General features: G+C 38.1%; 1 protein-coding gene across 1 annotated transcript; it reads right to left on the bottom strand.

Annotated features, from left to right (window-relative positions):
* Nucleotides 1-1,560: 1,560 nt before the first annotated feature.
* On the bottom strand, nt 1,561-17,146 carry LOC108270908 (polycystic kidney disease protein 1-like 2). Its single transcript, XM_017477921.3, has 22 exons — nt 16,712-17,146; nt 14,780-14,905; nt 14,566-14,640; nt 14,422-14,480; nt 14,262-14,324; nt 13,988-14,131; nt 13,745-13,863; nt 12,076-12,193; nt 11,758-11,886; nt 9,532-9,745; nt 8,810-8,997; nt 8,460-8,690; nt 8,252-8,353; nt 7,671-7,849; nt 7,356-7,499; nt 6,583-6,785; nt 5,875-6,065; nt 5,467-5,602; nt 5,131-5,326; nt 3,675-3,891; nt 2,467-2,551; nt 1,561-2,330 (listed from the first exon to the last, which is right to left on the bottom strand). The coding sequence occupies exons 1-22, from the start codon at nt 17,049-17,051 to the stop codon at nt 2,284-2,286; spliced, it is 3,306 nt and encodes a 1,101-aa protein (XP_017333410.1). The 5' UTR covers nt 17,052-17,146; the 3' UTR covers nt 1,561-2,283.
* Nucleotides 17,147-17,429: the final 283 nt, after the last annotated feature.

Consider the following 17,429-nt stretch of genomic DNA (forward strand, 5'->3'; position numbering starts at 1 on the left):
CATCCTCACGTGTAACTGCACCACACAAAATCTTCTTATGACTCCTCTCCACACCTCTGACCAGTTCTTTATCCAGTTCTCTATTTCTCTCCCCTCACCCCTCTCACTGCCTCCACCGCTAATCTTCTTTCTTTACAATCTTGGCTCCCTTTCCCCCACACACTTTTCCTCCATTGTTGCCACCTCATTTCCCTGTAATAACCGCCTCTCCTCACTGGACTTAAACATGACTCAAACGTCCCCTGATATCATCTGCCTCCAAACCTCCAAGCCATCTTGCACGTCACCCCTTAGCCCTTGGCTCTTCGTAACGACCGGACCAAGCTCAGGGCAGCAGAAAGGAAATGGCGTGAATCAAATGATCTAACTGACCTAACCAATTACCAAACTATTCTCTCCTCCTTTTCCAATGGTATGTTTACAACTAAAGCTGCATACTACAAGGAAAAGATTGGCAGCTCTACTAGCACTCCACCTCCTCCTCCTTCCCCAACTTCTCTGACTGCAAATGACTTTGCCACTTTCTTTTCCAACAAGGTGACAATCAGGAACCAATTCTCCACCCCAGTCACCCATAGACAGGCTCCTCCTACATGCAACTCTCAACTCGCCTCCTTCTCCAACCTCAGGGAGTCTGATGTCTCCAAGCTCTCTAGCCATCCTACAACCTGTCCTCTAGACCCTATCCCTTCTCACCGTTTTCAGGCCATCCATCTCAGCACCCATCTCTGCCTGCCTGTCTGACATCTCGGACTGGATGAAGGAACGCTACCTTAAGCTCAACTTGGCAAAAATGGACCTTCTCGATATCCCTGCCTGCACCTCAATCGACCACAACCTCACGGTACAGCTAGGCTCAACAACACTAAACCAACCATGACAGCCAGAAACCTTGGGTTGTCTTTTGATGACCACTTGAACTTTACAGACCACGTTTCTACAACTGCACAGTCCTGTGTACAAGAAAATAGCACCTTAGCTCACTGATCAGGCCACATAGCTATTCATTCAAACTCTTGTTATCTCAAAACTGGACTACTGCAACACACTAATCCCAGGCCTCCCAGACAGCTCCATCAAACACCTTCAGATGATTCAGAATGCTGCAGCACGCCTTGCTTTCAACCAGCCCAAAAGAACCCATGTCGCATCCAGCTTCGTTTCCCTCCACTGGCTACCTGTAGCCGCCCGCATCAAATTCAAGGCTTTGATGCTGACAAACAAGACCTTGTCTGGAACAGCACCCCCTTACTTCACCACTCTCCTTGAGGTTTATGTTCCCTCACGCAACCTGCTATCAGTTGCCCATCGACGACCGATGCCTGGTAATACCTATTAAGTGAGGTATGAGGTCCCTTTCCAGGGCCTTCATACTGACAATCCCTCAGTGGTGGAATGAACTTCCAACCTCAATTTGGACATCAGAATCCGTCACTATCTTCAAAAAACTTCCGCGAACACTTATCTAAGCCCTAACTTGACCCCACGCAACAAACAAATAAATAAATAAACCTACAGGTATGTAAAGTATGTAACACACTGTGAGATTTTGACTCAACGTAAGATATGAGAAGCCATTTATTCCAGAATTTCCATAAAGATACATGAACAATCAAATAGAGAAGGAAATTAAACTGATCTGGTAATGTGTCAATTTCTCTTGGATTTTAGGATGACTGAAATAAACATATGAATAAGGATATATTTACACTTACACCCAACGCTCTGAAATGGAAAACCAGACCACTTTTTCCACTTTGACATTCCCACAAAGCTGTGACGGTGGTTAATTATTATTATTATTTTTTTTTTTTACACATTCTAATGCTAATCATATAATAAAATGCACAGTTGTTAAAGTTTTACTAAGACTATATATTGTAAATAAATTGCAAAAATCAGCACACTCTGTAAGCAATTCACCAGTGACTCGATTTATTTTAGTGCAGAGGGCTATGGAATTAAATATGGCTCCAATTTGGACGTAAATACCTTAAAGATGACGTTGCACTTTGACCGCTTAAGTTATTTATTTCAAATCCTGTGTGCACGTTGTGTCACTTTATAGTTACTTACAGGTTGCACTGCACTTTTGCATGCATTATGGGTTTTTATTAGGAAAATAAAGATACATATAGTACACATTTATGATACAAAAGATAAAACCTCCACCGTGATTGTTGTTTACATCAAGAGTCAGTTTAGGATTTTTGCATTGGTCAAAATCACATTATCAGAGAGGATCCGTCTACTCGTCCGAGTGCCGGACTTTACTCAGAACCATCAGTGCATGTGGCGTCCGCAGTATGACTCGCATTTTTCACGTTGTTCTGCAAAAATAAACACGATCCATTAATATGACTCTTAATAAGACATTAATAAATATTAGAAGCCAAACCTGCTATTCTTAATAAACCAAGTCATCAAAAATATGCTGAGCTGCATGCACTCTGCTTTAGTTCCTACCGTCTAGCAAAATCTCAACCTCCTGGTTGTCTTCGACTGCCACCGGCCTCAGGATGAGAGCGAGGAAGATGGCCAGACCAACAACCTGTAATTTCAACCAGCATCCATGAATTACAACATGCTCCATATCAACACACTGCATATACTGATTTCTAGTGATGTCGTGATGTCATGATTGCATGTACTAATGCCATTACTGCATGTAATGGTGTCATTACTGCTTGGAGTGATATTACTGGATGTACTAGTGTTATTATTGTATAATACTGATTTCATTACTGCTTGGACTGATGTTATTAATACATCAATACTTAGGTCATTACTGATATCATTACTTCATGTACTAATGCCATTACTGAGGTACTGATATCACTATCATACTGCTATGATATCACTGATATTATGTATTGATAGCATTACTAATGTACTGATGTCATTACTGATGTACTGATGGCATTACTGATGTACTGATGTCATTACTGCATGCACTGATGTCATTACTGAATGTACTGATGTCATTACTGATGTACTGATGGCATTACTGATGTACTGATGTCATTACTGAATGTACTGATGTCATTACTGCATGTACCTATGTACTGATGGCATTACTGATGTACTGATGTCATTACTGCATGTACTGATGTAATTCCTGCATGTACTGATTGCATTACTTATGTACTGATGTCATTACTGCATGTACTGATGTAATTCCTGCATGTACTGATGTACTGATTGCATTACTTATGTACTGATGTCATTCCTGCATGTACCGATGTACTGATGACATTACTGATGTACTGATGTCATTACTACATGTACTGATGTCATTACTGCATGTACTTATGTCATTACTGCATGTACTGATCGCATTACTTATGTACTGATGTCATTACTGCATGTACTGATGGCATTACTGATGTACTGATGTCATTACTGCATGTACTGATGGCATTACTGATGTACTGATGTCATTACTGCATGTACTGATGTCATTCCTGCATGTACTGATGTCATTACTGCATGTACTGATAGCATTACTGATGTACTGATGTAATTGCTGGTGTACTGATGTCATTACTGATGTACTGATAGCAATACTGCATGTACTGATAGCATTACTGATGTACTGATGTCATTATGATGTACTGATCGCATTACTGCATATACTGATGGTGTTGATGAGTGACCAAAGCATTCATGTTCACCTTCAGAGGTTGGATGATGAAGATGCTCTGGAACATGGACAGCGACAGGGTGATGACCCATTTAATGGATGACTCCTTCCCGTACTGAAAGCCGTAGAGCAAGGTGAAGAAGGTCGAGATGCCGCTTATGGCAACGAGAAGACCCCAGCCGATAAAGACAAACCACCAGGGCAGCTTGCAGCCGGCTTTTTTCTTCTTCTCTTGCACAGGCACAAAGCTGAAAATGAAAAATGAATGAATGGGGGGGGGGGGGGGGGGGGGTTAAATAAAAGTGATAACTAGTACAAAAGTCTCCCAAAGAGGTTTTATTTAATCCAATTTTTCTTATTTGGTTTATTACTAGTCCAAAATACTTCATTTAACACATTAAATTCTTAGCTTGTTATGGTTATCTTTATTTGTCAGGATCTACAGTGAAACTAACTGGAAAGGAGTGTAGCGTACCACAGTCGTCGGAGATTTATGGGTTAAAACTGAAATAACGCTCGTAAACAAACTGAATTCCTATTTGAGGCATTACTGCATTTGATTTTTTATTACTGATGAAACGAGAACACTTTTTGGCAGGTGACAGACCTTTAGACCATTAGAGCAATGTTTTGAGCCAAGAGGATTTAAAAAAATCTGTCCTTAATTATTCTATTTCTTGCTCATTTGTGTGATAAATACTCTAGTAAAGTGTTTCAGGGCATAACACGTACCCCTGGACAAATACAGTATCTCTCAAAAGTGAGTACACCCCTAAGTGAAATGTCCAAATTGGGCCCAAAGTGTCAGTATTTTGTGTGGCCGCCATTATTTTCCAGCCCTGCCTTAACCCTCTTGGGCATGGAGTTCACCAGAGCTTCACAGGTTGCCACTGGAGTCCTCTTCCACTCCTCCATGACGACATCACGGAGCTGGTGGATGTTAGAGACCTTGTGCTCCTCCACCTTCCGTTTGAGGATGCCCCACAGATGCTCAATAGGGTTTAGGTCTGGAGACATGCTCAGCCAGTCCATCACCTTCACCCTCAGCTTCTTAGCAAGGCAGTAGTCGTCTTGGAGATGTGTTATCATGGATTTCACTTAGGGGTGTACTCACGTTTCTTGCCAGCGGTTTAGACATTAATGGCTGTGTGTTGAGTTATTTTGAGGGGACGGCAAGTTTACACTGTTACACAAGCTGTACACTCACTACTTTACATTGTAGCAAAGTGTCATTTCTTCAGTGTTGTCACATGAAAAGATATCATCAAATATTTACAAAAATGTGAGGGGTGTACTCACTTTTGTGAGATACCGTATTTAAAGAAATCAACCAAACAAAAGTGTTCAGTTTCTTACTATCTAGAACCTAGAATTTAAATGGAGCTAAATTCTCCCGCTACTTGTTTTTTTTTTCTTTTTTTTTCCCCACGCGTTCTTTATTGGTTCATTGGATAATCAATTGTTTGTAGATAACTCAGAATTCTGACCTCTGCACTGGGTGAGTGCTGGTCAACGCCTCAGCCTTCTTCAGCATCAGGTTCACCGTGTTCTTGGCCAGATTGAGGTCCTCGGGGTGAGGGAACACTTTCTCTCCGGCGCGATCCAGTAACGACGACAGATGGCATGACGTGTGAAAGACAAAACGGCTGCAGTGGGCCCAGTGCTGATCCCCGACAGTCTGGCCTGAGTGGACGGAAATGTATGAAAGGTTTTTAGTCTTATCTTCAGAAGAAAGAAAGCATATCACGTATTTCAAAATAGTGTTAACGACGTATTAGATGTAAAGGTGACACAGTGATTAGACGCGTTTCTGTAATGCCTACCTTGTATATGCATTGTGACGTCGTGCATCTGATTAAGCGCAGCGAACAGATCGGCGGTGGTCTCGAGATTTTGCTGCAGTGCAATCACGCAATTTTTGGGGCTTTTGCTGAGGAGACTCACAATATCTTGCGTGTCCTGAAAAAAAAGACGACAATTACGTACATGAGATACAGGTGATCCCCTTAGGATGAAAAGAAGACAAAGAAGTTCAGGAGAAAGGAAAGGACATCAGTTCTTCTACCCCCCCTGATATCATCCCATGACCGAGGAGATGCAAATGTTTAGTCTTATTAATTGTATTAATGAGTGTAAATCTTTAACATTACAGTGTTCATTATACAACAAATAATCAAATGTTACGGAGAGCAGAGCAATGACAATATTTCAGAGCTATTTGACTTGAGGACCTTGAGGATAGTCTGCATGGAAACAGCGGAAGATTTGCTGCTGTTGTTGATCTTGGCCTTGTCCTCGTCTTCTTTTTGAACTCGCGGTTGTATGCTGCGGAATATGGTGACAATGAGGATGTTAATCGGGAACATGAGCAGGGCGCTTTCCACTGCGATCATGATCTGTTGCCAGGTGAGTTCAAAGGACCCTGTGGAAGCAACAGGACAAGGAGTTAGACTTTGTATTTTGAATATATTTCACTCTTTACTATGTAAGGCATAAAACGTGTTGAAGGATAATAATCAATGACAAGGTGGTGTGATGTAGTGGTTAAGACGCTGGATTACTGATCGGAAGTTCAAACTCCAGCACTGCCAAGCAGCCATTGTTGGGCCCTTGAGCAAGGCCCTTAACCCTCAACTTGCTTGGTTGTATAAATGAGATAAATGTAAGTCGCTCTGGATAAGGGCGTCTACCGAATGCCGTAAATGTAAACCACAGCAATTTGCCAACGATTACAGTTTTTATTTGATTAAAGAACGACACATCGTAATTTTAACCATTTACTGTACAATATAATTACATGTACCGCTCTATCTGGTCCAATGTGTACTGTATTCCATGTACAACATAGGAAATATGTCGATCATATATGGACTGCACATTAGCGCACGGCCAAAAAACGATGATAGTCAAGGGTATGAAATGTTTAACATCACTCTGACCTAACTTAATGATGACAGGAGACTCTCCATCTTTGGGAATGTTCCAGAACATGATGTTGATGACCATGGTGCACAGGAGCAGGCACATACAGCAGGAGACTCGCTGCACTCGGCTGAACGGGCTGTGGCGTGGAGGATTCACGATAGACATCCAAATGTGCTCGTCTCGGAACCCGGTGGATGTCCGCGCATGGAATAAATTGCTGGAGTGGGTGGGACACACGGAACGGGAGTGTGAGCGGCATTCTTAGAAATAAAGGTTCAATCTAGAACCCTTAAATGTTTTTCAGTTGTCCGTCTAACGGGAGCTTGTATGTAGAACCTTACAGCAGAGTATTTTCCTGTCAGAACGTTCCAGGTAGAACTCATAGCTCCTTAAAATCTCAGCTGGTTATTTAGTTATTCGTTTTAAAGCATATTATTCACTAACTATAGTGGAACGTTAGGAAACGTGTCTAAGTATGTAGGTCTGGATCTACTGACTAGCCAACGAATCTATCTATCCATCCATTGAAGAACCATCAAGAGTGTAATTATAAACCATAATAAAGTGTAATAAAATGATATGAGCACAAAGTATTAATCAGAACCATGATAGGAAAAAAAAGAGTTCCTCTATGGTTTTTTGTCTAGCTAGAACTGCTACCCAACCTCTCCAAAGTTTTACATAGAACCTTCCCAAGGTGGAACAAGCTGAAGCTTTTAGGGTGCTAGATGGATGGCTTTCGCTAAATACTTTTCATAAACAATTTGTATTTAATTCATCATGGTACCCAAAACTGGTGATCTCGTTCTTCTTTGCAGGATTGAAGGTTCTTTTACAAGGGGTGTCGCCGTTGCCCTTTAGCCAGGTATTACACAGGAAGTGCCAGACCTGACGAGTCTGCAAGTCCTGCACTGTCACCTTCTGCAGGTACCTGATGGGAGACAATTCGCTCGAGTTAATATGACCATCATTTTCAATAATTTGGCTTTGTTTTCCAAAATGTACACTGTTCGAGAAAATCTCGTCCCTATCTACCTTCCTGCTTCTCATCTATTCAATGTATTAAAACCCTGTGTGGAAAAACGAAAGAAGACATGTTCACCAGTCTGGACTTCCTCCAGTGTTGTCATGCCACAGTTTAATGTTCTGCAGCTCTCCCAGAGGGAACGGAGTGCTCAGCATGAACATGTCCACTCCTCCTTTCTCAAACGCAGGCTGGTCTGGGTAAGCTAAGTTATGGATGTCGGTCTCGCCATCTGTGCCCTCTACAGTCATCATAACCTGTTCAAAACACACACACACACACACACACACACACACACACACACACACACACACACACACACATAAACATAACACGACCGCAGTGTCACCTATGAAAAATATGTCTGGTGGTCTGGGAAAACCAAGGTTGAAAATGACTTTTTGACTTTTTCTTGTATAAGCCATAAGTTTGAACCCCCTGAAACACTTATTGATCATTTTAAATGCTTACTCGTGGGTTTCTGACAGCACACAGACAGCGCAAATGTATTTCCTATGCCTATTAACGGACCTTAAATAACTCAGTGATAAAAAAAAATGAAAAATAAAAATATACATTGTGCTTGTTGGATTCTTGGATTTTAAAGGGATAAGTTCTTGTGATGTGACAAATTGCCCGATCGGATCACTTGTACACACCTTGGCCGTGGTTCCTGCTTGCTTCCGGTTTCCTGTCTGTATATTCAGCAGGTAGTTATAATGAGCACACGGATGATTGTCCTCCAGCAGCATTATCTTGCGCTGAAAAGATACAGAAAGAAAGTATTCTCATCTCTCTGTCTCTTTCTCTCCCTCTGGTTAGCATTATCATAATTTCAGATCATATGAGGATGGAAGTGGTCTGTACCGTTCTCTGGGCTTTTTTGTCAGCATATCGTGCCCAGGCCACAAGGATCAGATAGAGGAAAAAGAAAGCACCTAGGACAGAGGCAACCACATAATTCTGATTGATGGTGGCGAAGAGCGCAGCTGTTTTTGACAGGTCTATCGGATTGGGCATCACGAAGAAGGAGCTCCCGTAGAAAGTGTTATGGTTACATAAGCAGTGAGTCATGTTCGGTAGTGTTTTAGGACCAACCTGTGTGAAAGAGTTGACACAGTTATCACACACCGCACACTTTTATCTCCAATCACTTGGATTATATTGGTACTCCGTTTGTAATTCTGTGCCATCTTTATAGATAATGACACACTTACCCAGCAGCCATCTCTGCTCCAATCATTTTGGTTTACATCCCAGTACACGCACTTAAAGTTCATGAGCGTGACATTGACGGTCACTGGACGGCTTGACGTGTAGTTGAACACGGTTATGTTCACATACATGGTCCCGTTAGTAGCACCGTTCAGCATCTCGGGGTGGATGAGCCAGCGATAATTGTCGCCTTCACGTGTGACAGTGAGAAAAGAGGAATAAAAATCACATGCGAATCACACGACGTATGCAAACATGCAAAAACGAGATGATTACTGAGAAGGAAGTTGCATTAAAGCTATATTTAACAATCAAGATTTGAACTCTAGGACTTTTTATGCGAGCAATATTTTGTTGTTTTTTAAAACAACCAAAAAATAAATGAATGAACTATTTATAAACTATAAATTTCCTTCTTTGGTCCACATTTTCTATTCCAAATTATTTTCAGGCTTAAAGGAAAGTGCTTGGGTATAAAGGAAGTGGTCTAGACGCTACTGAAAACCCCACACAAACCACTACTTCTAAAGAAGAATCTGGCAACCCCAGAGACGTAAACTACACTCAGGCTGTTTGTATGTTCTTATTATTATTATTATTATTATTTTTTTTTAAAGTTTTCTATTGCATATATTCCATCTGAAAGCCTGATGGTTTAAATAATCTCAAAGATTTGTATAAACCTTGATTTTTTATTTTTTTTGCTTTCCAAAACACTCCTTACCATTGCCAGTCAGGATGGTGCGCTGACTGCGATTGTTTGATTGGTAAGTGGAAGACAGGAGCAACAGAAGAGAGACATTTTGATCTGGTACTGCAGTTACAATGACAGTTGAGTTTGGATCAGTGATGTTGAAGGATGTGATGAGAGCAAACCCATATTTCACAGGCATGCTTGCAATTGCTGGCTCAGTGGCTCCGGGACGTGGGAGAAATATCTGCACAGAGGAGAGAGAAGAATGCGTAATTTATGCCATTACATGATTCAGATGTGAAATTTAGTCGTGGTTTTTACAGACTTCACATGTTAATGTTTCATACATTTTTCACAGGTGGGGTTTTTCCCACGTAAATTTTCCCCACGATTCATTTTTCAATGTATTTATTTTCGGGTGACTTTTTGTTTTCTTTTTACATAATTGTTTATTTTGCATGATTTTCCCCATATGATTCAATCTTTACATGAGTCATTTATTTTCATGTATGATTTCCCAGCCCCCCTCATCTGTTTTTTTTTTCAGAATTTTTTTTTTTTTATGATTCATTTGTTTCGCAGGTGCTTTTGCACTTGATTCATTTATATCACCTGATTTTTCACATGATTCAGTTTTCACATGATTCATTTATTTTACGTGTCATTTTTTCACATGATTCAGTTTTCACATGATTCATTTATTTTATGCGTCATTTTCCCACATGATTCAGTTTTCACATGATTCATTTATTTTACGTGTCATTTTTTCACATGATTCAGTTTTCACATGATTCATTTATTTTACGTGTCATTTTTCCACATGATTCAGTTTTCACATGATTCATTTATTTTACGTGTCATTTTTCCACATGATTCAGTTTTCACGATTCATTATTTTACGTGTCATTTTTTCCACATGATTCAGTTTTCACGTAATTCATTTATTTTACGTGTCATTTTTTCCACATGATTCAGTTTTCACATAATTCATTTATTTTACGTGTCATTTTTTCCACGTGATTCAGTTTTCACAAGATTAATTTATTTTACGTGTCATTTTTCCACATGATTCAGTTTTCATGATTCATTATTTTACGTGTCATTTTTTCCACATGATTCAGTTTTCACATGATTCATTTGTTTTACGTGTCATTTTTCCACATGATTCAGCTTTCACGATTCATTATTTTACGTCATTTTTTCCACGTGATTCAGTTTTCACAAGATTCATTTATTTTACGTGTCATTTTTCCACATGATTCAGTTTTCACGATTCATTATTTTACGTGTCATTTTTTCCACATGATTCAGTTTTCACATGATTCATTTGTTTTACGTGTCATTTTCCCACATGATTCAGCTTTCACGATTCATTATTTTACGTGTCATTTTTTCCACATGATTCAGTTTTCACATGATTCATTTATTTTACGCGTAATTTTTTCACATGATTCAGTTTTCACAAGATTCATTTATTTTACGCGTCATTTTTCCACATGATTCAGTTTTCACATGATTCATTTATTTTACGCGTCATTTTTCCACATGATTCAGTTTTCACATGATTCATTTGTTTTACGTGTCATTTTTCCACATGATTCAGCTTTCACGATTCATTATTTTACGTGTCATTTTTACCACATGATTCAGTTTTCACATGATTCATTTATTTTATGCGTCATTTTTTCCACATGATTCAGTTTTCACATGACTCATTTATTTTACGTGTCATTTTTTCCACGTGATTCAGTTTTCACATGATTCATTTATTTTATGCGTCATTTTTTCCACATGATTCAGTTTTCACATGACTCATTTATTTTACGTGTCATTTTTTCCACGTGATTCAGTTTTCACATGATTCATTTATTTTACGTGTCATTTTCCCCACATGATTCAGTTTTCACATGATTCATTTATTTTACGTGTCCTTTTTTCCACATGATTCAATTTTCACATGATTCATTTATTTTCACATAGGATACATTTTTCATGATTCAATTATTGTCATGTGATTTACATGATTTTTTTTATATGATTCATTGTGCGCATGATTCATTTATATCACCTGACTCTTTTCACATGATTCATTATTTTCTTCACGTTATTCACAGGTTGTGCTTACTTAGTTCACTTGTGCAAGTTCAGGGCATACCATATAATCATATACACCTGTGAAATAGATGTCTTTTTTTTTCTAATGGTGATCCTTGTAGTGTAAAATGAGGGCTCAGTAAAGAGCTCACTGGAACTCACCTCGATGAAACTTGACAGATTGCTGAGTTTGACATTAGACTGCCCATCCGAGAGTGAGAGGCTGCAGACAGTGCCAGTCACGCTAAAGTTTGATTCCTCAGCCATTGGGTTTGTATTATAACTGAACATCTGCACAGAGATGAACAAAAACAAACACATTTTAAACAAAGAAAATGGTGGAAATTATATTAGAGATTTTATTATAGGTATTAGGTCCTCGAATGCTGCCATATCTTCAGCAGACAGCTGAAAATCAGCGCTATGTGCTACTTGCCTACACAGACATGCCAGTAAAAGTCTGTGATTGGCTGAACAAACCTGAACGTCGATAGGGCTTTTTGGCAGCTGTGACTTAAATGTATCCAAAGAGGGAAACTGGACAACACTCGTGTCTGGACTCCCAAGCATCATGTTTTCCATATTTTCTGGGTTCTGTCTTTAAAAGAGAGAGAGAGAGAGAAATGTGTATGAAATTACAAACCTATTCTTTAAAAGATTTTTAAAAATGTTTTTATTAACCAGGTAAGTACTGTATGGCTTCATAACACCTGCATAAGCTTTTTATGACAACTTACATAAACCTACATAAACATTTACAAAGGTGTTTCAGCAACACGCATCAGCTGAAAAAGACTGCCTTCTTCAATTTTTACTTTTAACTCTTGGTTTAAAAAGTTTATATCAAGTGTCACGAAGGGCTTATGCAGGTGTCCTGTAGCCTTATGAACACTACCATTAATTAAAAACCAAAGAAGGCAGTGATTTATTTTAAGGCAGAAATTTATTGAAATAAACCTTTACAAATGATTATATAGGTTTATGTCAGTTGTCATGAAGGGCTTATTCAGATTTTGCGCAGCCTTATGAACACTACCCTTATGTAAAAATTGAAGAGTGCCGTCATTATGTCAGCTGATGTTTATTGAAATAAACCTTTACAAATGATTATGTAGGTGTTATGTATGTAGGCCTTATGAACTCTACCTTAAGTAAAAAAAAATAAAAAATGAAGGCAGTCTATATGTCAACTGATGCCTGTTTTTGAAACTCTTAAAATAATTATATACATTTATGCCAGTTGTAACGAAGGGCTGTCATGTAGCCTTATGAACACTACCCTTAAGTAAAAATTGAAGAAAGTAGTATTTATGTCAGCTGACAGTTATTGGAATAAGCCTTTATAAACGATTATGTAGGTTTATGTGAGTTGTCATGAAGGGCTTATTCAGGTCTCATGAACATTACAATTATGTCAAAATTGAAGGTAGATTAAATATCAGCTGATATTTCATGGAATAAGCCATTATAAATGTTTAGACAGTTTTAAGTCAGTTGTTGTGAAGAGCTTACGCTGGTGTAGACCTATGTAGACCTATGTCAGCTGACATTTATTGGAATAAGCCATTATAAATAATTACATTGTTTTTTATATAGTTTTTATTATGTCAGTTGTCATGAAGGGTTTATGTAAATGTTTCACGTAGCTGTATGAACACCAGCCTTATATAAAAAGTAAAGAAGGCAGTTTTTATGTCAGCCATTATAAATTGCTGTACAGGTTTATGTCAGTTGTTGGGAAGGGCTTATAAAGGTTGCATGTAGCCTAATGAACCCTTAAGTAAAGATTAAAATGCCGTCTTTATGTCAGCCGATGCCTCTTGTTGAAGCTCTTAAAATGATTATATAAGCTCATGTCAGTTGTCATGAAAAGTTTACGCAGGTGTCATGAACACCTGAAGAAGAAGAAGGCAGTTCTTATGTCAGCTGGCGTTTATTGGAATATAAATGCTTACGTAGGTTTATGTAAGATGTCATGAAAGGTTTATGTAAGTGAGCAATACCTTGAGTAAAATGTTACAAAAAACGTTTTTATGCAGTACTTGAAAGTATGTATCATATACTTACCCGGTTAATACCTACAAGAAAACCGAATCCCAGTATATAACAAATCAAAGTTTGTAAGAGTGTAAATATAAAATATACCTACTTGGTTGCAAAAAGCGTGCCTGATACAAATTCCAAGACATATACCATACTAGTGTCTTGCTGTGTCAGTATATTTATCTCCTGATAAATCTGGACAGCCAGAATAAGCAGCTCCTCAAGCTGTTTGATTCAAAGACACACACATTAAAATTTTTTTAAAAAAGAACAGCACATATCGGTGGTTATGAAATGCTATATGCGTCCCCAGAAATTCTCCCTCTTTTTTTTTTGTTCTTTTGCTTACATGTTCTGGGCTGTCATCTGGTCCACACTGCTCGATGGTGTACAAAATGATGCCTCCGGTACAATTAATAGTGAGGTTCTTGCTCGGGTCATCTATATTTCTAAGAATCTTCACGGTTTTTAGTATACTGTTTAGGTATTTCTTCTGCGAGTTGAAAAGAGTATAACTGAGATCACACACTCACTGACAAATGATTTTTTTTCCCATCTGACACTGAAAGAATCATGACAGAGTTATTTTTAGAAATGGCTCAGAGTATTTAGAGACATGTCACCTTTGAATCATGCGTTATCTCCACCAGTTCGTTCGCAATTTTGACTAATATTTCCTTAGCGAGCTGCAAAATACATGACAAGATTAACGGCAAAGAATATTACAGATCGCCTTATAGATATGTAATGACTTTTTTTTTTTAATGTATAAAATTCACTGACATTGAGGAGAGCTTGCAAGTCCGATGTTGATGAATCCATTTGTGTTAACCAATCAATTACTGAAAAGAAAGAGAAAGAAATGTTAAAAGATCTTTCTACAGAATATAAGGTCCCATATTCTACTGTCATATTACAACGGTTTACTCGTGTTATCCGTGCTCCTCCGGACCCGAATGCTCCTCTGCTCTTGCATATTTTCATCTTCATCTGCTTGGGAATCTGTAAGAGCACAGTATCCGTTATCTTCGGTTTCATTTAAAGAACCGGAAATACTTTGTGTTACATAACACAGTGGAGTTGGTATTTCTATTGGCTCAAAATACATGTAAAAAGCGTCATATGGAAATTTTGTTTTTACCGTGAGTGCACAGGTAACCCAAGGTCATATTGCAGTAGGGCGTGGTCACCAGCTGTAATGGCTCCATTATCATGTAGGTGCAAAATGGTGGACTGGGTCTATCAGCAGGTTGAGCAGTGGGCATTGCTGCACATTTAGCATATGAAGAAAAAAAACATTTACTCTTTATATTTACAGAGCATAAATAAATAAGAGATATGGTCATGCAGGTAAATAGTAAATATGTGTTTATGTTTCATTCCTTAAACAACATGCTGATTCAAGCATATTATTCAGTACAGACTACGAACAGAAGTGAAATGAACATTAAAATAGAGGCAGTTACTGAAGTTACTTATTACAGTAACCACAAACATTCGCATATATTTAGAACAAAATGAAAAAGTAAAGAAAGGCATCTTTAAAGCAATTTTACATTGAATTTTACATCAGTGCCTTTATTACCACGTAGGCCTAGGTGATATGATGACGTAATATCAATATTGTGATAGATATTGATCGATATTGTGATAAATTATGTCACAAAACACTTTTGTGGATACTGTAATATTGTAATTTTCTTTAATAATTACAAATTGACTGCTGATTTGATGTTCAAATTTTGTATCTTAATTAAAGAATTCTCCTTTTAGAGTTAAATGTATATATATATATATATATATATTTTATAAATAAAACTTATTTTTAAGACATTATCTGACAAACATTTTATAGACATTATCAAACATTTGTTTTAAAAATGCAACGCTACTGTATTGCTAGGAAACCGATATATTGCCATACATATCGTATACTTTAGAAATGTATTTGAGAATAGTACCGATAGTGCCTACACATTCTTCCTGACATTCCTGCTAGATTAGTTACGCTGAGTTCTTCAAATCAGTTTTTTCCCCCAAACAGTTTTTCTCTTCATTTTGGATTGTGGAGTTAACGCAGGATCAACCCACATTTCATTCGGAACAGTTTGGAAGTCTGTTGTCTTTCGAGCGATTGTGAAAAACACATACATTTTCACTGTTTTCTATAAATCTTTTTTTAAAAACATGGGGGATGCAAACATTTGCTCTCAAGCGTAAAACTAGATGTTCCACTCTGAAGGATCGGAAAGTTTAAAACCTTTAATCCAATCCAACATAATTACGGTAGTAGTTTTATTATGAAGAACGAACTACCGTGTACATATCACTGCAAGATCTGTGCTTATAATCCGAATCAAAATCTCTAATATGTAATTTGCTAAATATGACATAATCTGTAGTAGAAGTGTGTGCAGGATTGACAATCTCATTCCTGCCTACTTCTGAAGAAATTCAGACGCACTTGACTAATCCTGTGAGCTCCCGGAGAAATTATTTTTGTTTGCTTCTGCAATATTTTTTTAATTAAACTACCTGGTTTCATCTAATAATCTGATTATAAAATCTGAATACAAACAAATTAGCCATTTACACCAGCTGACCAGAATAAAGCAGAGACTGAAGATGCATTGTAGAAGCAGCTCCCATATTAATGAATGTAGACTTTCTTTTTTCCACCATCCTCATATTTGACGCAGTTGCTCCACTATCATCAGAGTAGAATACTTAAACTACGACTATGTTGGGTGGCCAGTCCCTTTGGACACCCTGAGAAATTAAGACTCTGATTCCAAGTAACTAGGTTCAAGACAAAAGTCATTTACTCTGGCTTTGTCATGTAATACCATTTATTTTGATTGGCTAATTAGCTTGAGAAAGAGATAAGGGACATCTGAGACCAATCACAGGCATGTGTTACTAATAATACTATTATTGTACCATCTGTGACAAAGAAAGAACTTTGAATGTCAAACATTTAAAGTCAATCCTAGACAATACTTCCATCCTGCAATATTTGTTACAAACTGGTGACAAACTGGACAGGATTTTTATTATTTTTTTCCCTACTCACCCTGAATAACACATTCAGCGTAAGATCCTGTCAAACCTTCACCGACCCAAAAGCCTGGAGCTGTGGTCTGGACGTCCTTGAACACTTTGGAAAAGAAATCCTTGATCTCACAGTCCAGATACTTCAGAAGTTTCCCTCCTTGAGTCTCGCAGATTTCATTCGCCTGTCCCCATGACTGTGGGTTTGCAACGAATTCGTACGATACGTTCTGAAAAATGGCCTCGTTGATATATTGGTCGTCTGATACATCTTGGGATGTCTTCAGGGACACGGTGTGAGCGGATAAGAGAAAAGTCCCTGTAATCCAGCAATAAATGCAGAATTGCTTTAGGAAAGGCATCGTGGGAAGAGCGAAAACGAGCAAACTTCACTTCCAGCCAAGACTTTGTAGACTGGAAAACAGGGAGCTTCAGTCCATCTTAGGCAAATCGACAGCAACTCTCTTTGTGAAAACAGTGCATGTGAGCTAACTTCCTCATTTTCATTAGGAAAATGATAGGAGACACTCAAACTACATGCAAAGTCTGATTTCAGCTTGCCTCACAGGTTGCTTAGACTGTGCAGTCCAAAACGAAATGATAATGGTTTTTGACTGAATTTAAGTGAAGAAAAGAAATACAACAATTGCTTTTGGCTGATTGATGGCCTACTTGAGCAAAATATAGTTTCACAATTGGATAAATTTGTAAAAAAAAAAAAAATATATATATATACATTG

Source organism: Ictalurus punctatus, chromosome 10 (assembly GCF_001660625.3).
Source record: "Ictalurus punctatus breed USDA103 chromosome 10, Coco_2.0, whole genome shotgun sequence".
Lineage (NCBI taxonomy): Eukaryota > Metazoa > Chordata > Actinopteri > Siluriformes > Ictaluridae > Ictalurus > Ictalurus punctatus.